This window comes from Amia ocellicauda, chromosome 1, assembly GCF_036373705.1.
Source record: "Amia ocellicauda isolate fAmiCal2 chromosome 1, fAmiCal2.hap1, whole genome shotgun sequence".
Classification (NCBI taxonomy): Eukaryota; Metazoa; Chordata; class Actinopteri; order Amiiformes; family Amiidae; genus Amia; species Amia ocellicauda.
In genome coordinates, this window is record NC_089850.1 from 18,499,543 (window position 1) to 18,522,963 (window position 23,421).

Genomic DNA, 23,421 nt, shown 5'->3' on the forward strand with positions numbered 1-23,421 from the left:
ACAAAGACACCGGGACTCATTACAGGGCCATTGTGCAATTATCAGCCTGCTCTCCTAAGTTACGGCATTGTTCACACTAAACTGTGTCCTAATGTGGGGTAACTCCTTCTCAGCCACACTATTATTTAGGAGGTCGGATTGTATATGATGACAAGGCGTTCCTCTCCCTAATTGTAATTGCCATCCTTCTTCTCCTGAGTCACGTGGCATTTTAAGACAGATTTGAATGTCTGGAAGCAGAGAAACAGACTCCCATTCATTTCCAGTCTTCCCCATGTCATGCCCCAGCAATTTGATGGCAAGATGTCGGGATACAATTCCTATTTAAACCTGTGCTTTAGCGTGTGCCGTGGCAGAGCTTGATAAAACAGCCATTTCAAACCATTCTCTTGCTTTTAACAGGGCTTCTTCCTGATGGGGCTGTTTCCACTACTGATGCGCTACATTGGAGAGATGACTTTAGCTAAAGTGGGCTCCATCCTGAGGATGGTTTCCTTTCTTCTTTTGGCTTTTTCCACAAACACATGGATGGTTTTTCTATGTAAGCAGTTTTAAAAATTGAAATTAAATAATCTTGCTTTTATGACATGAAGTGTTAAAAGATCATGTTTACCTATGTGACATCAGTAGAAGAATGTACAATTTAAAGCTTAATTATTATTTTCTTAAGAAAGAAGTAACAAAATAGACAACAAAAGAGGAATATACAGTGCTTCCGGAAAGTATTCACTTTTTACACATTTTGTTATTTTACAGCCTTATTCCAAAATTGATTAAATTCATTATTTTCCTCAAAATTCTACAAATAATACCCCATAATGACAACGTGAAAGAAGTTTGTTTGAAATCTTTCCAAATTTAATAAAAACAAAAAACAAAAAAAGCACATGTACATAAGTATTTACAGCCTTTGCCATGCCACTCAAAATTGAGCTCAGGTGCGTCCTGTTTCCACTGATCATCCTTGAGATGTTTCTACAACTTGATGGTAAATTCAGTTGATTGGACATGATTTGGAAAGGCACACACCTGTCTATATAATGCCCCACAGTTAACAGTTCATGTCAGAGCACAAACCAAGCCATGAAGTCCAAGGAATTGTCTGTAGACCTCCGAGACAGGATTGTATCGAGGCACAGATCTGGGGAAGGGTACAGAAAAATGTCTGCAGCATTGAAGGTCCCAATGAGCACAGTGGCCTCCATCATCCATAAATGGAAGAAGTTTGGAACCACCAGGACTCTTCCTAGAGCTGGCCGCCCGGCCAAACTGAGCGATCGGGGGAGAAGGGCCTTAGTCAGGGAGGTGACCACGAACCCGATGGTCACTCTGAGCTCCAGCATGTCTCTGTGGAGAGAGGAGAACCTTCCAGAAGAACAACCATCTCTGCAGCACTCCACCAATCAGGCCTGTATGGTAGAGTGGCCAGATGGAAGCCACTCCTCAGTAAAAGGCACATGACAGCCCATCTGGAGTTTGCCAAAAGGCACCTGAAGGACTCTCGGACCACGAGAAACAAAATTCTCTGGTCTGATGAAACAAAGATTGAACTCGTGTCTGGAGGAAACCAGGCACCGCTCATCACCTGGCCAATACCATCCCTACAGTGAAGCATGGTGGTGGCAGCATCATGCTGTGGGGATGTTTTTCAGCAGCAGGAACTGGGAGACTAGTCAGGAAGGAGGGAAAGATGAATGCAGCAATTTACAGAGACACATCCTTGATGAAAACCTGCTCCAGAGCGCTCTGGACCTCAGACTGGGGCGAAGGTTCATCTTCCAATAGGACAATGGCCCTAAGCACACAGCCAAGATAACAAAGGAGTGGCTACAGGACAACTCTGTGAATGTCCTTGAGTGGCCCAGCCAGACTTGAACCCGATTGAACATCTCTGGAGAGATCTCAAAATGGCTGTGCACCGACGCTCCCCATCCAACCTGATGGAGCTTGAGAGATCCTGGAAAGAAGAATGGGAGAAACTGCCCAAAAATAGGTGTGCCAAGCTTGTAGCATCAAACTCAAAAATACTTGAGGCTGTAATTGGTGCCAAAGGTGCTTCAACAAAGTATTGAGCAAAGGCTGTGAATACTTATGTACATGTGCTTTTTTGTTTTGTATTTTTAATACATTTGCAAAGATTTCAAACAAATGTCTTTCACGTTGTCATTATGGGTATTGTTTGTAGAATTTTGAGGAAAATAATGAATTTAATCCATTTTGGAATAAGGCTGTAACATAACAAAATGTGGAAAAAGTGAAGCGCTGTGAATACTTTCCGGATGCACTGTAGTGAGTCTTTCACTCAGTTTATACAAAATAGGTGTTTTCCAGTTTTGGAAATGTACAAAAACATGTTCAATTGATTATATAAATATATTTGTTTAAAATAATTGCTTTAAAATACATAGAATCTTGCATACCTTTTGATTTCAATCCAATGAAAAATAACAGTGGTATTGCTTAACAATAAACCCGTTATTGGAGAGAGAAAAGTGTGTGCAGGGTAATATATATTTTGTACAAGTTACATTTGGGAGTTGTTTTCCCAGCACCACAGAAAAACAGTTTTCAAAGGGACATTTTATGAAAATAAAATAAAATAAAATAATGCTTCAGTTTTAAGAGGACACTTACTGTCTCTTTTATGAGTATGAAACAGATGAAGACATGTACACATCATCTACATTCAGTGCTTCTTCTTCCCTGGACTAATGAAGGTCAGGTGAGAAGTATATATGTATATACAGTGAGGGAAAAAAGTATTTGATCCCCTGCTGATTTTGTACGTTTGCCCACTGACAAAGAAATGATCAGTCTATAATTGTAATGGTAGGTGTATTTTAACAGTGAGAGACAGAATAACAACAAAAAAATCCAGAAAAAGGCATTTCAAAAAAGATATAAATTGATTTGCATGTTAATGAGGAAAATAATTTGATCCCCTATCAATCAGCAAGATTTATGGCTCCCAGGTGTCTTTTATACAGGTAACGAGCTGAGATTAGGAGCACTCTCTTAAAGGGAGTGCTCCTAATCTCAGCTCGTTACCTGTATAAAAGACACCTGTCCACAGGAGCAATCAATCAATCAGATTCCAAACTCTCCACCATGGCCAAGACCAAAGAGCTGTCCAAGGATGTCAGGGACAAGATTGTAGACCTACACAAGGCTGGAATGGGCTACAAGACCATCGCCAAGCAGCTTGGTGAGAAGGTGACAACAGTTGGTGCGATTATTCGTAAATGGAAGAAACACAAAATAACTGTCAGTCTCCCTCGGTCTGGGGCTCCATGCAAGATCTCACCTCGTGGAGTTTCAGTGATCATGAGAACGGTGAGGAATCTGCCCAGAACTACACGGGAGGATCTTATTAATGATCTCAAGGCAGCTGGGACCACAGTCACCAAGAAAACAATTGGTAACACACTACGCCATGAAGGACTGAAATCCTGCAGCGCCCGCAAGGTCCCCCTGCTCAAGAAAGCACATGTACAGGCCCGTCTGAAGTTTGCCAATGACCATCTGAATGATTCAGAGGAGAACTGGGTGAAAGTGTTGTGGTCAGATGAGACCAAAATCGAGCTCTTTGGCATCAACTCAACTTGACGTGTTTGGAGGAGGAGGAATGACCCCAAGAACATCATCCCCACCGTCAAACATGGAGGTGGAAACATTATGCTTTGGGGGTGTTTTTCTGCTAAGGGGACAGGACAACTGCACTGCATCAAAGGGATGATGGACGGGGTCATGTACCGTCAAATCTTGGGTGAGAACCTCCTTCCCTCAGCCAGGGCATTGAAAATGGGTCGTGGATGGGTATTCCAGCATGACAATGACCCAAAACACACAGCCAAGGCAACAAAGGAGTGGCTCAAGAAGAAGCACATTAAGGTCCTGGAGTGGCCTAGCCAGTCTCCAGACCTTAATCCCATAGAAAATCTGTGGAGGGAGCTGAAGGTTCGAGTTTCCAAACGTCAGCCTCGAAACCTTAATGACTTGGAGAGGATCTGCAAAGAGGAGTGGGACAAAATCCCTCCTGAGATGTGTGCAAACCTGGTGGCCAACTACAAGAAACGTCTGACCTCTGTGATTGCCAACAAGGGTTTTGCCACCAAGTACTAAGTCGAAGGGGTCAAATACTTATTTCCCTCATTAACATGCAAATCAATTTATAACTTTTTTTGAAATGCGTTTTTCTGGATTTTTTTGTTGTTATTCTGTCTCTCACTGTTAAAATACACCTACCATTAAAATTATAGACTGATAATTTCTTTGTCAGTGGGCCAGCAGGGGATCAAATACTTTTTTCCCTCACTGTATATACACGTTTCTTTACCTTATCATACATTCAACAGTGGAGGAGAAAACAGAAATGGCGTAGCGACCCCCTGTTTATATAAAACACTGATTGCACTTGTCCAGCTGTGAGCATGCATAGAATACCTAATTAAGCAGAGACTAATGAACAGGTAAGCCTTGCAGGATGAGGAAGGGGCATGCAGACAAAAACCCTGATAATTGGCTTGTCTATAAATTCTTAAATACTGAGCTCTCTGTATGTAGATGAAGTACAAAATAATGTATCATCACATACGGAAGTGAAAACGTAAGAGATTTTGTGTTTCTCTGGAATTTCATTAAACCCATGCTGGGTTTACATACATTTGAAAAATGATTATTCTAAAACATTACATATGGAAGGTGTCCCTCTTGCTTTATATAGTTGTGTGATCCCGTAAGCAGGGTCTGAAAAAACTAACTACTTATTTCATATAAAATTCATCCAACTAAGTTTAATTCAATTTAAATAAACAAACAGAAGAACACTATAAATCTGGTGAACATTTACAAAATAATTACTAGTGTCATCGATTTTATTCAAGAAATCAAGCCCCCCAATTATTTGTAAAACCTGTTTATCTTGAACAAACAAACAAACAAAAATTGATGGAGCTTACATGACACATACAGGCTATAAACAGAAAATTGCAGTTGACAGTGTAGATATACTTGACACTTATTAGTCTCACAGCTGAAACAGTATTTGGAGCTCTGACACAAACCTACACTTTTTATTCATTTACTGAATGATTGTTTCTTTGATCTTTCAAAAACTATTGTCTGTTATTGCCTTAGCAACTGGTCTTAAAACTAATTAAACAGACCCTGAGACGCTGCATGGATTTTGGGGGGAGAGTTGCACCTTTTTCAATGGTTAAATATACCTCATTGTATATCGTCTCACAGCTGTCATTCAAACAGCGTTGACTTTAGATGATAACATAACAATATTATTATTATTAATCCTATTATTATGATATATTGTAATAATACTAATAATGCCCTCTGCTGGTGGACTGGAGCACCAGGGGCTGCATCTGCATATTCCTGGGGTGCAAGGGATGCTGGGAGTGTGCAGTCAGGGCAGCAGTCAACGCCCACTCCACATGGTTGCTATGGGGATTATGAAAAGTTCTGGAATCAATACATTTTAGGGAAATGCTTTTTCATCTCTAATTATAAGCTAAAAACAACCAAAAGTAAAAACAATGTCCCCACAAATGTTTTGTGTATCTGTATCTTTTTGTATCTTCTAGTTGCTGTGGTCGGGGCCCCTGTTGGCGTTACCCAAACCGTAGTTCGCTCTCTATCCTCAAGAATCGTTGAGCCCGACGAACAAGGTAATTCATGTTAGCAGTGAAGGTCAAGCTCCCAGAAAAATGTGTCTGAATGAGATAAGAGGGTTAGAGTGTTGTCTTGTACTTGACGCCCCTATATATGTCCTTGCACCCCTTGGACCGTCTTCCCCAATGACAGTGCCCCCTCTGTTCCCTCTGTTAACCAAACATCTAACAACGAACTGCCCTACCCCCAACACACAGAGCCGACAATACACAACACACTGCAGTCCCTCCACACACACAGTGCCAGATCGCTATAATATTTAAAGGTAGACATTGCTTTGCACAGATGCATTATAGTACAAAATGAATTATTTTAATTAAAAATCATGAAAATATAAAATGTTACCAACACTGAAACGCAACACTTGCTCGCATAGATAGATTTTCAGTTATGGTTAGGAATTTAAAAACAAAATCCAGTCAAAAATCAAAGCGCATTCTCCATAACTAAACTCACTCGCCTTCCCCTTGAATAAAGTGTCTAACAGCGATAGATCCATTCAACTTCATTATTTTAAAATATGTATACATTTCTATTGCTGTTTGGTTTTTGTGATTGAGGTCAATTATTTCCAGGGCATTACATTAGACTTGGTTACTTCTTCACTATAGCTAATCTGATTTACATAAAACCTTTGCACATTTCTCCTGGGCTAATTCCTTTTCAGTTTATGGCTAGACAGTATAAGCTGAGATCAAGATATGAGTTTATGGGCAAGATTAAATTGTGTTTTTTCTGATCAAATGGCATACTGTTACTTCTCAATGAGTTTAATGCATGCAGTCTTTTAATGTTCATTTTGTACACGCATACTTAGTATTCTGTAAGGTATTCTAGTATCATACATCAACACAATTTATCCTATAGTAACTTTAATAATAAAAAAACATAATTTATATCTGTCACAACTCCTTTCCCACTCTTTCAGCTTCCTTCACACCTGCAGGGTTTTCTGTAAATATTAGTAATTCCTTCCTGTTTGAAAAAATGAAATAAACTTGCTCAAGGAATTTGTTTCTTAGTTTCTTTCTTAATTTGATTAGTAGGATTGGTTGTGAGTCAGCCAATGCATCTAACATCAACAGGAGATGTGCAGTACTAGTACTAGATCCAAGTACTAGTAGTAAAATGGTATATGCTTAAAGCAAGCAATAGCAGGGGACAAAATGCAGATTCAATATTTTCCTTCTTTGAGGCCATTTCTCTCAAAGCCTCCCCCACAACTCACTGCATCCCAGAACGTCCTTTTAAAAGCATGGTTTAAATGTGCAAAACAACACTCATGGGATTTGTATTAATCATAATAAGCTACGGGTAATTCATTGGATTCTGCAAGAAAGAAATCATATAAAGAATAATGATCGTATTAGCGCAATAACTACTGTGAAAAGAAAAATCAACAGCAGAGTGAGAATCAGAGAAAATGTATGTAAGTCAAATCACCTTTATTAAACATTTAAGGGAAACAGTATCCAAAAACAAACAAAACAATTAACTGAAAAAAAAATTAAATAGGTATTACAAAATCTGGACAAAATAAACACAAGCATAAATAATACACCAGGGACAGATGTTAGGCACACAGAAAAACATTGTTAAATAAGAATAACCCTGAGGAAAAATGTAAAACTTTGCAGTAAATGGAGGGCAATACATCACACAGCTACAGCTAAATATGATTGTGTATCTTCCCATGGGTGCCAACCAGCATGGAAAGCAACAAGAAAAACTAGTAAAATAATCAGCCCAATATTCTGTTGTCAAGGTCAAAGTAAAGTGACAGATTCAATATATCTGATACGTGATACTGTGTATGTTTTATTTATTTTGCCAGGATTGGCTGGCCAGTGAGGATATTTATTACACATATGCATATATATACACACACACACACTCATATATATATATATATATATATATATATATATATATATATATATATATAAAACATTCCTGTCAAATACATTAATTCACAATGACATTGTGAAAGGCATTTGATCAAGACTGAAAAGACAGAAATTAGCCCTTAGGTCATGAAACATGCATTGCAGGATAGAAAGTGTTGCCCCAAATAATACCTGGATCAAACCACTGCAGTGAGTGCAGAATTCTGATGCCCTTACTGTCAATCAATTCAAAAAATTAAAAGGTAGATATACTTGTTTTCACATGTTTTCACCAATAGTTCACATCATATCAATATACACCAGTCAGCCATAACATTATGACCACCTGCCTAATATTGTGTAGGTCCCCCTTTTGCCGCCAAAACAGCCCTGACTCGTCGAGGCATGGACTCCACTAGACCTCTGAAGGTGTGCTGTGGTATCTGGCACCAAGATGTTAGCTGCAGATCCTTTAAGTCCTGTAAGTTGCGAGGTGGGGCTTCCATGGATCGGACTTGTTTGTCCAGCACATCCCACAGATGCTCGATTGGATTGAGATCTGGGGAATTTGGAGGCCAAGTCAACACCTTGAACTCGTGATTCATCAGACCAGGCCACCTTCTTCCATTGCTCCGTGGTCCAGTTCTGATGCTCACGTGCCCATTGTAGGCGCTTTCGGCAGTGGACAGGGGTCAGCATGGGCACCCTGACTGGTCTGCGGCTACGCAGCCCCATACGCAACAAACTGCGATGCACTGTGTGCTCTGACACCTTTCTATCAGAACCAGCATTAACTTTTTCAGCAATTTGAGCTACAGTAGCTCGTCTGTTGGATCGGACCACACGGGCCAGCCTTCGCTCCCCACGTGCATCAATGAGCCTTGGCCATCCATGACCCTGTTGCCGGTTCACCGCTTTTCCTTCCTTGGACCACTTTTGATAGGTACTGACCACTGCAGACCGGGAACACCCCACAAGAGCTGCAGTTTTGGAGATGCTATGACCCAGTCGTCTAGTCATCACAATTTGGCCCTTGTCAAAGTCACTCAGATCCTTACGCTGCCCATTTTTCCTGCTTCTAACACATCAACTTTGAGGACAAAATGTTCACTTGCTGCCTAATATATCCCACCCACTGACAGGTGCCATGATAACGAGATTATCAGTGTTATTCACTTCACCTGTCAGTGGGCATAATGTTATGGCTGATCGGTGTATATATATACAGTAAGGATCAAAAGAGAAAGTCTTAAAAAAGCAATGACTGGAGCTGAGCTATATCTGCAGTTGCTACTGCACATAAAACTAAAGATTTTCATTTTTCTTAAATGTTCAGAATATACTAGATAAGATTTAAATATTTTTTGATATTGATTTTAACATTAGCTGTTGTGAGATTGCAGTCACAAGCTTGGTCAAATGTAAGTATTGATAGACATATTATTTTGCTTATGTGAGTATATGTAAAATAGTGGGACAAGGTCAGTTCATGTCGTGGGATGAAGATGTATCTTAAGCATTTGATTGAGGAACACTTAGTGGCACAGGGGCAGATTAAATCATCTGCACAAACAACAACAAAAGCTTTTGTAAAGAAGGGGCACTTCCACATAGATTTCTTTATGAATTGATGACAACAAAACACTTTTCTGTGAGAGTCAATCAAGAGAAACCAGGAAGAGATGGATTGTCTGCAGTATTGTAAGTATACCTTTGGGTTTGACTACAAAACTGCGCTGCAAGGTAAACAATAAAAACAGCAATAAAGGACATGAAACCATCAAACAATGGGAAATAACAAAACTATGTTCACTTTATTTTGTTTGTTTTCTTTCCCCTTTATTTCTTCTTCTCCACTTTATAATTTGGACTAAAGAAAACTGTGGCCAGTCTTGATTCAATTGCATTTCAGTCGCATTTCCCCAATCTGCCAATAAAGCCACATGCTGTTTTTACTAAGAGATACAACTATGGATGTATCTTAAAAAATCATACTACAAGCTATATTTAAATAGGATTTTCGACCCTGCTGGTTTGCCCTTTGTTTTTGCAAATTTTAGGAAAGAGCAAGAAAGTACCCGTGATGAATATAAAATGGAAACTGACTACAGACTGAAATATTTACTTGACACTCTAGACCTTGTATTGATTAAAACATTTTGTTATTCCCTAATAAGTACATTTTTGGAGGTTATGTATGTAAATTTGGCCCCTGATAAATACTGTTATAATGAGGTCTCCAAAGTAAGACTTGATAAACGTAATCACGTGTAATTCTTGAATAGGATGGTAGTGTGTTTGTGGGAATGGTTTTAATAACCTGTGTTTGCTTTATTACATTTTTTCATCTCAGGTGCCATGTTTTCCTTTTCGGCGTCGGTTGAAACATCATGCATTCTAGTGGGGGCGGTGCTGTTTAATGGACTTTATCCTCTGACCCTGGTAACTTTCCCTGGGATGTGTTTCGTTGTCATGGCTGTGTTTGCCTTCATCATCTTCATATTCATCCAGTAAGTATTTTGACCAATTTTCAATATTTCTTCCCCAAATTGTTTACGTACTCTGGCGTGCTTCCTGTATGGTCTTCCTTAAACTGAATCCATCTCAAAATTCCAAACACACCAAGTGTTGCATGTAAGAATAATGTATTAATGCATGAGAAGAAAAAAGTGCTTCTTCAGAAAAAGATGAGATATTGCGAATCTTTAAAGATTAACTTCAATACTGCAGGTCTTACACACTGTAGTGTTATAGTTGTTTGTTTACGGTGTTTTTATTTATTGTATTAATCGTTTTATTTTTGTTGTTGTTGTTGTTGTATTGCATGCTGTTTTGCAATTACATATCGACACCGGTACATATTGCATTTGACATGGCACCTACCGCTGTCACCAATAACTATGAAATCAACACTGGGTGATAAGAGAGAAAGTATTCCAGTCACATTCTGGGCAGTGCTGCACCGGGTCAAAAATCAAGGCAAAACATTTATATTTATAGTTTTTCTCCTTGATTTGGTAACAAATAAAATGTTTGGGAAAAATGAATAGGTCTAGTTCTAGACAGTTTCTGTACTTATAAATAAACACATACCATTGCATCGCTACCGAAAAGGTGAAGCAGGAGGTCATGGAAAAAAAAGCAGCATCTATAAGTCATGCAGGCGTGTTAAACACTGCACTGCCTTCTACTAAGCTTGTGAAGTGAAAGATTGACACACAAACAGACTTTTTACGAACCTTCAGAATCTCTTCAAGTGAAAAACACTAAGACAATTCCCAATACTTCTGAATTAATCATGGTGACCGTGAAGATGTCTAAGTATTTATTTAAAAAAATATAGTGTCCACTTATGACTCCATCACGGGAAAATTGCATCAATTTTAAGAAGAAGCATGATACTCCCATTGATGATAGATTCACCTCGTTCAGTCCTGCAATTGCTTTTCTTGATTAGAGAACTGCTCCACACCCCATTTATCCAGCAGGAATCCGCACATTTAAAAAATAATTCTCCGCATCCCTCTACCCACTTTTCTCCTACATTAATCTGTAGAGTAATTAACAGAATCCACTTCCCGCGCAATATTATAAATGGATATGAAGCTATATAGTGGAAATCAACTGTATTTAAAGAAATAATATATGCATCTATTTCCTGTTAGGATTTCTGCTTTTATTCGTCTTCCTTTTGATACAGTTTAGTGTCCAATTTTTTGTTTCTGTGATCGGTGAAGGTACAACATAGGGGAATCTATAGAGCAAGAATTTAAAGCCAGCAAAAATATTTACATCATTATTCAAATAATTGCTGTTATTGCTTATAAGCTGTTTAAAACATTCTTATCCAATTTATTTACACACACACACACACACACACACACACACACACACACACACACACACATACACACACACATATATTAGCAAGGATTCTGTATATCAATAATACAATATCAAATTTGACAATTCACCATGAGTAAAATATATTCATAGTTTAAAAAAGATTAAAATAACCACATACTAAAGATTGTGTTTTACATTTAAATCCAAATTGAATGACATTTTTCATCCTATACATTCATTTAATGTACATGTCTATTATCAGTCTTTTGTTCAAGTTTTAGATGTAATTAGCATAAGAAACAGTGAACATATTCAGAGTATAAGGTGTAATGATGGTAATTAAAGGTAATGTATTTCTATAAAAATGTCTTTGAGTGCTCATGGGTGGTTCTATTCATTGTAACTGTAAACAATGTGTTATTTATTCATGAATATAAATCATTTAGTTCCTATACAAATGACTGGAATCATTTCTTGTACCATAGTGTGCTGTTTTGAGATGCAGCTACTTCAGTATTTTAATATTTAAACATATAGGTCGAAGGGAGTTTTTCTTGTTTACACGATTCTTGGAGGGGAAAGACAAATAGTTTCCATATTCTTAATAAAAACATTGTTGACAAAACTAACCAAACCAAACAATAAAGATTCTTCATTAATATGTTTGCTTTGTCGAGGAGATTTTTGTTCTTTGCTTTTAGGGCTTAGATTTTCTCTTCACAAATATATTTTTTACAATACCACCATGATCGAATGTCCCTGGCATGGAATTAGAGAACAACAAAGTAAATGGAAAATAAGACTGATGGGATGAAACGCGCTATCTTTTTTAATGTGCATCCAGCTGGATATATGTGAAGCTTCTTACACCAAAGGATACGATTCTTTATTTTGTTATTTTTGGCTAGTCTTAAACATCTACAACATGACAAGCACAACCCCCTCCTCATTTAACTGACACAAGGCTTCTATATGTTGCAAATCCTGTAAACACGGCTCTGTACATCGGTGGTACATTGGAGACATCACAAATGCTCTGGCAGAACAGATTACCTTGAGCCAAAGTAGCCTCAATTCATTCTCTTCATTCATCCATTCATACTTTAAAAAGCATACTTGTAATTTTGCTAAAGGATAAAATGATAGGTTGCAAATGCATCTGAAAAAGGAAGCACTGCCCAAGGTGGAGGGGTTTTTGTGCTCTGCCATAGGAACCTGATCGAAACGTCACTCTATCATAGTTTCCATTGGCCCCTGCGCTCGTCACTCAGAACAGGTCCCTTCCCACTTCCTGTTCTATAAAACGTGACGTCAGTGCAGGTTCGTCCTCTTTTGCCGAGAGCTAGGACTCTCGCACGACCTTGCAACCCTTGTTATCTTTCAAGTCGGAAGCACTAACAAGGGGGAGGGGTTACTGTATAACAAAACCGTCGCAAGGGAGGAGGCAGCAAGCTGATAAGGGAGCCTGCCCCGAGGTGACCGCTAGGGGCCTCGGCAACACAACTCCAGACAAGGAGGACTGTAGTCATGCTCTCACTGGGAAATGTCTAGAATCAGCATATACAAAGCGAGGCTACAGAGTGTCAACTCTTACGCCCTCCGCAAACAATAGCAAGGCTGGCTGCTCTACTAGTGTAGCTAGGAGCGAGGCCGAATCTACTTGCACAATATCTGTCACGGGCAATCAAGCAACTTATGCAGCTATTGCGCATTATCATGGCAGTGGACCCCTGATCCCATAGGAAAGGGGCCACAGACCCAATTTAAAACACAAAATAATACATAGCCGGCTAGTCAACAGAGTTGCCGAGCTGAACAACAATATAAAATATATACATACCGCGTGACAGCAAGACCTGCATGCTGTCAACATGCAGCACAGCAGCATCCAACTCAACTGAATAGTACAGAGTGGAAGAACTCCACTGTGCTGACAACTTAGATTTCGTACAAACGACTTATATACACACGCAGGAACAAACTCATGCGCCACCCACGGAACGCAGGAGCAGTTGACGCCCCCTGGTTAGACTGGCTAACACAGGGCAACCTGAGCTCTACTGTGTTGACAAATTAACTATATACATAGCAGAACATGAGAGCCTGCTCACGTGCTTACCGCTGAGGGCAGCAAGAGCAGACTCTTGCTCTATGGCACACAGCCAGAGCGGGCCACAGACCTGTTGTCCAACACATATTATATATATACAGAGCGGGATACAGGCCAGACGCCTGCACCACCACAGGCTGTCAGCAAGTCAAGGAGCAGCTCGCGTGGGTGCTCGACTGGAAGGCATAGTCTGGTGGAAGGGAAAGACACGGTTCACTAGCTCCCTCAGGATGCACTTACAGGGGCAGACTGGGAGAGGAAAGGCAGGAGCCAGAGCCCATAGGCTACTGGGGCTCGACTGCAGCCAACACCGGGTTCCCAATGGAACGGTTCTGTCACATCCAACCTGTAGAACCGGGCAAATGTAAGTGGCGAGGCCCAAGCTGCAGCCGCACAAATGTCTGCCAAGGGGGCACCTTGAAAAAGGGCCCACGATGTGGCAACGCCTCGAGTCGAGTGGGCCACCAGGTGATCAGGCATCGAGTTCCTGGTGGACTCGTAGGCCATGGTAATGGTGTCTACAATCCTATGCGAGAGGCGCTGCTTTGAAACCGCCTGGCCCTGTGTCCGCGCTCCATAAGACACAAACAGTTGGTCTGAGTGCCTAATGTCCTTAGTGCATTCCAAATAGCACCTGAGGGCCCACACAGGGCAGAGCAGGTGAAGCCGACTCTCTTGCTCTGAAGCAAAGGGAGGAGGATGAAAAGCCATCAACTCAATAGGCCTGTTGACTTGAAATAGAGACAGCACTTTTGGGAGGAATGCAAGGTTAGGCCGTAGTGTGACCCTGGAGACATCTCCCGCAAAATGGACCCACGATGGGTGTACAGACAGGGCGTGTAAGTCGCTCATGCATTTTGTAGAGGTGATTGCCAGCAAAAATGCAGTCTTAAGTGACACTAGCTTTAGCTCAGCTGAGTTCAGTAGCTCTAATGGGGCTTGGGAAAGTGCGTTCAGCACTACATCAAGACGCCATGCTGGCAGTGAAGGGGTGCGAGGAGGCCGCAGCCGTCGAGCTCCCTTTAAAAACTGCACAGCCAGGAAATGAGACCCAGGAGGCTCGCCATCAATCTGGACATGACATGTGGAGATGGCCGCCAGATACACTTTGAGCATGGACAGGGACTTGCCCTGGTCCAACAGCTCCTATAGAAATTGTACTATGACCCCAATGGGGCCAATTGGGTATTGACTGCTGTCCTGGCACCAGGTGCTAAACGTCCGTCAGTGATAGGAATACTGCGACCACGTAGAGGGAGCCACGCCGACTGAATAGTGGCTACTACTGCGTCTGACAGATCCCAGGCAATCAATCGCTCCCGCTCAGGGGCCAGGCCCAGAGCTGGAGGAGGCCCGGTTTGGGGTGCCAAAGCATGCCCTGCACCAGGACAACAAGTCCGCTCTCACTGGGAGCTGCCAAGGCTCTCCGTGGAGGAGGGCGATCAGGTGTGGAAACCAGAATCTGCGAGGCCACTGAGGGGCTATCAGCAGAACTGTTGCTCATTCTCTCCTGACCTTCTCCAGGACCACCGAGAGAAGGGGGAACGGTGGGAACGCGTAAAGGAGGGCCATGTGTGGGCTAGCGCGTCAATCCCTAGGGTTCCTGAGCGGTCTTGGACAGAGAACCATAGTGGGCAGTGTGTGGACTCTGCCGAGGCAAAGAGATCCACGTCTGCCCTGCCGAACCGGCTCCACAGCTGCTGTATCACAAGCCGGTGGAGGCACCATTCCGAGGCCTTCCCGAGAGAGGTCGTCCTCCGCCGTGTTGGACAGGCCTGGGAGGTGAACTGCTCTGATGGAGCAGAACCGTGGCTGCGCCCACAGAAGCAGACAGCGTGCTAGACTGTATAGTCTGCGTGACCAGAGACCTCCTTGCCTGTTGATATAGGTGACCACCGCTGTGTTGTCCATCTGAATCAGCAGATGTCTGTCCCACAGGACTGGCAGGAAATGAGACAGTCCAAGGAGTACTGCTTGTAACTCCAGGACGTTGATATGGAGGGCCCGTTCAGGCTCCATCTACCTGCCTCGGAGTCCACATCCGTCACAGACTGCTCACCAACCTTGCTTGGAGGCATCTGTCATCATAACGGCTTGGTGGTAGACTGGCCCCAGGGGGCACACTGAGAGTCATCGTCATCAAGTAAGCATCATTCAGATCCACCATGGTGAACCAGTCACTAGGCTTGATGGCCTGGGACATGGTGTGCAGGTTGAGCATGTTGTAGCGCAGCACCTTGAGGTGGCGGTTCAGGCACCTCAGATCCATGATGATCTTTCTTGGGCACAAGGAAGTATGGGGAATAGAATCCCTTGTGCTGCCCCGGCGGGGGCACTTCGCAGATTGCTCGCTTCCCCAGGAGAGCGGCGATTTAGACACGAAGTGCCGACACTGCAATGGGTCCCTCGCTCGCATCCACACCACACCTTGGAAGGGGGGTGGATGTGTTTGAAACTACAGGGAGTAGCCAACTGATATAATTTGGAGCACCCAAGAATCTTTGTTGCGGCGTTGCCAATTTGAGAGTTGCTGGGGGGAGTAAGGGTGGGCCAGAGGCTGCTGGAACGCCTCAGGGATGGGGCTCGGGTGGTGGAGGAGCTGGGGTTGGGCCGGGTCCCCTCCTACCATGAGCTGCCGTGGGCTGCCAGGGGCCACAGCAGGGAGCCTGGGGGGGCACCTGCCTGTCAGTGAGATACTGGCAGAGATCAACAGGTGGGCAGGGCTGTGGCCTGGAAGCCACAGTTGGGGGGCCGCAGGCTGCCTGCGCTGCTGGGTCTGAGGTGCAACGGGGTAAACCCGGGCCAGCTGCAGGGACTGCTTCCTCTCTTGGAGGGTGTGTGACAGCATCTTCTCCACAGAGGGGCCAAAGTCTGGCGAGATAGGGGCATCCATGAGGCGAGTCCTGTCCACCTCAGGAACCCATTGTGCCTGGCACAGCCAGAGCTGGGGCGCGCCGCCACAATGGCTGCCAGGGATCGCCCAGTCGCCCTTTACCCCTGGCACATCACCGTCACCAGCTGGTCAGCCGCCACTGCTATCTCAGAGATAGGGTGGAGGGAAGATGATGTGCAATTGTGCTCCGAGGGCTCTGCCAGCTGGGCCAAATACAGGGCCAGCAGGCTCTCTGTGTTTCTGAGGCGGGCCGCTTGGGCTCCTGTCTCATATGCCCTTCGGAGCAGTGTCTCCGTCACTCGACATTGCCTATTGGGGCAGGCCAGGTCAAGTGGCTCCGTGGACAGTGGAGGTACTGTTTATTAAGATTGAGTATTTTACATTACAATTAAAAAAACAATACATATTTTAATACTCATGATTAAAATTTTAAAATTCAAATCTAAAATCATTTCAACTTTTAAAATCCAAAAATCCAAACCAAACAAGTGACAAAATAGTGCATTAATTATCCAAACAATCTGTGTTAATGTGGCTAACTGCCAAAATAACAACAATGAAAACCAAAATAATCTGATGTGTTGTTTTCATAACGGTAAATGTATTAGACAAAAAACAAAGCATATTACTAAAACAAAACAAAACAGGCTAATTTATTTAAAACAGTCAACACATCAGACAAACCATAAACATAAAAAACCTTTTCATTTAAAAAAAAAATTACTTACTTTAATTATACAATCCTGCAGAGGAGGCCCTCACAGTCCTGATGTAGATGTTCTTCCTATGCCTCCCAGTGCTGGTGCTTCACTCTGGACAGAGTGTCTCTTCTCCTCTCTTTTTGTCTCCTTTGACTGCTTGGCCAGCTCCTCCTCCGTCGCAGAGGCCCTGGCCTCTAAGATCTCCGTGAATTTCTCCACAGCCCCCTCCTCCAGGTAAGGGACCCCTGGATGGTGAGACCGTGGGTTAGCCGCTCCTCTATCCCCCTTACCTCTACCGCTGGCTGAAGCCACCGCAACATCTCCAAGGTGGCTAGAGGAGGCACCCTTCTGTTGTGCTGGCAGTTTCACGATTCTTCCCCCGTCGGACCCCCGTGCAGCGCCAATGTTCCTGGCCTTAGCTTTCTTCTCAATTCGAGCCAGCATCTGATCTAGTTCTCCCACCGGCTGCAATGGTTCCGGGGCTTTCTTTCTCACCACTGGCCCGTCGCAGCCGGAGGGAGGGCTGGCTCTCTCCTGCGAGACGGTCCCGGCTACACTGTCCTTTGACCCGGCTACCGAGGCTCTGCTCTCCACTCTCACAGGTGCTGGCACGGCGAGTCTGTTTTTCTTTTCAGGGAGCCAGTCCACAACGGCGGGGCCCGATGTACCAGACTCTGCAACCCCCGCTCTCGCTGGAGGAGGGAGTGGGGCTTCTGCCCTGGCTGCAGCAAGGGAGGGGGGGCGGGCCGCTGCAAATGCTGACCCCTCTCAAACCTGGAGCACGGCATGGCAGGATCAGAGGGCCAGGGGAGTTGGAGAGACTCCACAGCCCTCTGGATCACTACCCAGAACTCTCGGTCCTGTCCCGTAGGAGCAGGAGGGATGTCCACGCTCAACGGTGGAGGAGGGGTGGGTGAGACCAGCTCCTCCTCCATGAGCTCCACCTCAAGCTCTGAGTCCACGGCTGGACCCAGAGACAGGCGGTCCTCCTCCCAGGTGGCCTGTCCACTGCCCTCATCCTGGCACGGTGTGAGCTGGCGGTGGAGTGCCATGGTGAGGGGGTGGCTGCACCTGCTGTGCTGCCAGGCCAGGAGAGCGCAGATTTGGTCCAAAGTTTAAGGCATGGATGGCCTCATCACGCTCCCCGTCCGCGGAACCTGACCTCCGTTGCCGACGGCGCAGTGGGGAGGAGGCAGGAGATGACCCAGAAGAGGGGGAGGGAGCTCGTGTGCATCGCTCTGCCGCTCTTCCCTGTCGTTCACATGCACGCAGCTGTAGCGGTGCGCACCGTGGGCACGTCAGGCAGGGGGAGTTCGGATGCTGTGGGAGAAGCAGCTGCCGTGGCAGATGCTGTAGTGGCAGCCGGCGCGGCATCGGGTGCAAGCGGAGACGCAAGCGCAGGAGGCGTGGCTTCCTCCAGCACTACAATGCTGGAGGAGGAGGCGGAGGGGCTTGCCGGAGTGGAAGACCTTCGGGCGCCGCGTCGCATAGGACCTCCTCACTCCAGACAGGCAAGGTGTGTCTGCAGCAAGCGGCACAGCGGCAGGGGCGAGAGGAGCTCATCACCGAGCGACAACGCCCGTGAACATGGAAACGTGCAGCAGAGGCGCTGGTCAGTGTTTGCACCCGGGGCACACAACAACTGAAACGCCTCCGCGACAAGTGGAGTCCCTAGCGGGCTCCCCGCTGTAAGTGCGTCTCCACACGGCAACGTTTATGTATACTTGGCACTGTAACACCAACCAAACGCAACCTTGCTGTTGCCAGACTGAACACTGTGTATGCCGAGCACCAGGTGCTGGATGCAAGCAACACGTAGGCCCGTAGGCTTAACCACACTGTGTGTGCCAGGATTTCCGGGGACACCGAGTGATGGAACTGGAACAACAGTCTCCATGGTCCTGCCCCAAACTTGTCTTTCACAATTAGAGATATCCTTCACACAACATATTCATGTTATAAATTAAACACATACATGTTAGACACATGTAATATATTTTAAGGGGAACATGTATGTTTATCTTAGTTAACTGTAGCGTTAAATCTCCTTTCACCCCATCTACAATTGCTTTGGTCCAGGATACATTATATTTAAATACAGATAGTTCTCTGCATGGGATGACAATTATACACAAGACCTTTGAGAAATGCTGCTCTCCGATTTGCTATTTTCACATATGAGATTTATAATCTGAAAAAAGATAGCCCAAAAGTAGTCTGACATCTAACCTTGAAAGAAAGAAACAAAACAAAAGCTCACACCATTCTGCTCACGGCTGACCCCGGGGTCCTTTCAAAAATCCAACTTCTAGTCCACTAGTATTCTTTAATGAGCCTAAGAGCTGGATTTCTTCCTTTCTTATAGTTCATTATCTGCCAATTTTCCATGTAGTGTAATGGAGACATGAGGTCATGTTCTCAATAATAAAAAAAAAGGTCTACCTCATGGTGAGATGTTTGAGGAATGGTCATGCCAGTGGTACGGTAATTATCGTTTTAATAGTAATTGGCCAGTGCAAAGGGCAAACCACTTACTGTAGTCGGTATACTCAAACTCAATAAACGCTCTTGGCAATCAAATCTGGACACGTTGGTAGTTTCCACTTTTGGAAGACCAATATAATGAAACTATATCGTTTTTGCCATTTCCCTTATAAGTGGGACAAACAAAGTCTTATATTGGTGAGATCTTGGCATCTACAATCCATATGTTACATTCATTACTTATTGGTGATAGATGATATTGGAGCATTTCAGTTTTTTTAGTATTATATAATCATTCAGCTTTTTGGCTACAGGCACATTGTTAATAATTTGGAGAATGGGGAAACCTGTCCCTCATTTTATATTGGATTTCGATAAATACCCATGATGCGTCGTCGGTTACTTAATTATTCTTTGAGTGGCTTGACGGACAGATGGAGGTTATAGACTTTGAACAATTTAGCCAGGTCACTCCAACTTGCCAGTGAATCTTGCAAAGAAAAAAATAGATTAACTATTTACATTTAGCTTATTACACATGACAGAGTTGTGTGTTGTTTTTCAAAAATAGCTTTTATCTGAAAAGTGCTTTTATTATGTACAGTTGTAGCATTCCCCCCACTCTGCCACCATCTTTAAAAGGTTGTGTCCATCATGGTTTCAGTTCAGTGTGATCAAGCTAGATGGTGTTGGACAGGAGCTAAAGGTAACATTTTCAGTGAAGCAAATGCATATTTTATACACGGAGGCTTTGTCTATGTTGTCAAACACAGTTGTGCAGCAGATAGATTGTTTGTATGCCAAAACCCGAAGGGGATTTTCAGCATCTTGGAAATCCCAGAGGAAAAGTGATTTGAGTTAATTTCCGAGCATTTACAGTCCAGATAAGCAGAATTAAATGGAAAATATGTTGAAAAGTCTATTTGTTTTTAATCTTGCTTCAAGCATTTTCACATTTCAAATGTAAGATAAGAGAAGGGGTGGGGGATAACATAACAGAAAATAATTTACAGACTAAAGATTATTCATATTCATAGACATTCCTAGTCTGTAGTTTAGAGTTGGGGATCTGCACACTCCAGAATTAGTTTATCATATCAGAGGATTTATCACATGAATTAATTGTAATGCACCAAGAAGCTGTTGATTTAATTTGAGTTTTTCTGGCTTGAGGGAAAGGTTTTCAGATGTAAATAAGATTTCTGAACAAATTAACTCTAATCACAGTTTGACTAATAACACAACTCAAAATATATTGATTTCCTGTGAATATTATAATATTCTCTCCACCTTAGGATTCCTGCTTGGTTTCATACTTTCATTCAGAATGTTTGAAAATTCCATTAACCTGTTGACCTTCTGACAATTGAATTCATCTTGCCTTGTAGATGTATTTAGTTTTTCCTCAGTCATAGAATAGAATGCATAATCCTAGTACATTTTATGTCTTGTTCTTTTTGTTGTTGTTGTTATTGTTGTTTTCCTGATAATTAAATTGCCATTAATGTGTGCTTTCTTTCGATTTCACACCACTGCATTACTCTACCAAGGCACATACTGTAAAATAAAATAAAAAAAAAACAGAATGGGGTTAAATGGAAAGAATTTTAAAAAAATCTAAAAATCTTTCCAGCACAGTGATTCCTTATAAACTAATTTGACCACGTTCACTTTTTCTTCACCTAACTTGTTTAACTGGAAGCTTAAATGTAGCTTTATGCCACAGTGTCACTTCTAAGCTCTCACTGCCTGGTTTTCAGAAAAGCACACAATGCTAACAGGATTCGTACCTCCAAGGAACACATCTCTGTTCCCTCTATAATCCCTTTGCGTCATTCAGTGACTAAGACAGACGTCTAAGCGATACGTCAAAGGAAATGGCAAAAAGGACAGGTTTCTCATGCCCTGTCTGACTTCAGCTAGACGTCATGATGCGAAGTCACAAACGTGTGTGCATCATCGTTTTCAGTACATTCGTTCTTTACAGAAACTACAAACAACACAATAAACATGTATTCCATTCAAGCCCTTAAAAACTAGTTAAATAACGTAGATAGATACATTTTTTTCGACTGGTAATGCAATACAATGGATTTTGCATGTGCAGAACTGTGCAAGGTTATTGTTGTTGTTTCTCAGTATTGCAATGTGTAGTGACGAGTGCTGCTGACTGATCAGTCCCACTTTATAATAAGGTGGTGTTATCTTTCAAGTCGGAAGCACTGCCCAAGGGGGGGGGGGTTTCTGCGCACTTCCGTAGGAACCTGATATAAACGTCACTCTATAAAAGCTGCCATTGGCCCCTGCGCTCGTCACTCAAAACAAGTTGTTATTGGTTATTTGTCCACAGGGCTTTTTCCTCCACAGCAGGAGCGCTAGCAACGGCAGTAAAATCCTCAGCCCGGCTGCCCAGCTGCCTGGCCGCCCGGCCGGAGCCGCGGTGTGTGGTAAGAGATCTTGCCTGCATGAGGTGCTCCTCCGCCAGCTTGCATCCACACTACAGCCCGCAGCAATGGCTGTAGGAGATCTCCATCTCTCGGTTCGCTGAGAACGAGCACTGATAGCCCTCCTGGTCCGTGTGTGCGTGCCTCGGTTTTAGATCCCGCTACGGCTGGTGGTCTACTACCCACGGCCCCCGCAGACCCCGGACTCCGCGTCACCCGGTGTCAATGGAAACCCTGGCACACACGATGTGGTTAAGCCTACGGGCCTACGCGGCGCTTGTATCCAGCACCTGGTGCTTGGTATACACAGTGTTCAGTCCGGCAACAGCAAGGTTGCGTGTTGGTTGGTGTCGCAGTGCCCCCGTGTATATAAACATTGCCTGGTGGAGACGCACTTACAGCGGCGGGCCCGCTAGGCTCTCCACTTGTTGTGTGCCCCGGTGCAAACACTGACCGGCGCCTCTGCTGTACGTTTTCCTGTGCACGCATGTGTGCGCTCGGCACTCGGCGATAAGCTACCTCTCGCCCCCGCCACTTTGCCGCTTGCGGCCAGCGCACCTTGCCTGCCTGGAGTGGGGAAGTCTTATGCCCCATATGTCTGGGCACCGACAGCTACAGCGCGCCCGGAAGTCCGACAACTTACCAGGCGCCACCGCACTCACTGCCACGCCCGGCGATTCCCCACTCCGGCGAGTGACGGGGGGCCTCGGGGGCGCTGGATCTCTGCCTGTGCCTGAGCCCCTCCGTCTCCTCCTCCAGGATTGTAGCCATGCCGTGCACGCGAACGACAAGGAAGAGTGGTGGAGCGATGCCCCCGGGCTCCCTGCCCCTCTTCTGAGTCTTCGCTGGCCTCCTCCCCACCGCGAAGGCGAAGGAGATCGGGCTCATCTGACAGGGAGCGCGATGAGGCCATCCTCGCTCTCAACAGCAGGATGGACCAAATCTGCACTCCCCTGGCCGCGCAGGCAGCGCAAGCAGTGCAACAGGTGCCGCCCCCCCCCCGACACCATGATGCTCCACCGCCGGCTCATGCCGCGCCGGTGGGGACTGAGGGAGTCTGTCTGCCCCATCCCAGGAGGAGGGCAGCAGATTGAGCACGGACACAGGGCCAGGTACTTTCAAAGCAGCGCCTCTCGCATTGGATTGTGGACACCATTACCATGGCCTACGAGTCTATCGGGACCCCAGTGCCTGATCACCTGGTGGCCCACTCGACTCGAGGCATGGCCACATCGTGGGCCCTTTTTCAAGGTGCCCCCTTGGCAGACATTTGTGCGGCTGCAGCTTGGGCCTCGCCGCTTACATTTGTACGGTTCTACAGGTTGGATGTGACAGAACCGTTCCATTGGGAACCCGGTGTTGGCTGCAGTCG

The 23,421-nt window shown here is 44.3% G+C and overlaps 1 protein-coding gene across 1 annotated transcript in view; it reads left to right on the forward strand.

Annotated features, from left to right (window-relative positions):
• Positions 1–23,421, forward strand: part of LOC136727450 (proton-coupled folate transporter) — a 63,284-nt gene that overhangs the window by 20,650 nt on the left and 19,213 nt on the right. The window contains exons 4-6 of the mRNA XM_066697497.1: positions 403–541; positions 5,598–5,681; positions 9,925–10,081. Coding sequence (XP_066553594.1) covers positions 403–541; positions 5,598–5,681; positions 9,925–10,081 — 380 coding nt within the window. The remainder of the gene's footprint in view (positions 1–402; positions 542–5,597; positions 5,682–9,924; positions 10,082–23,421) is intronic.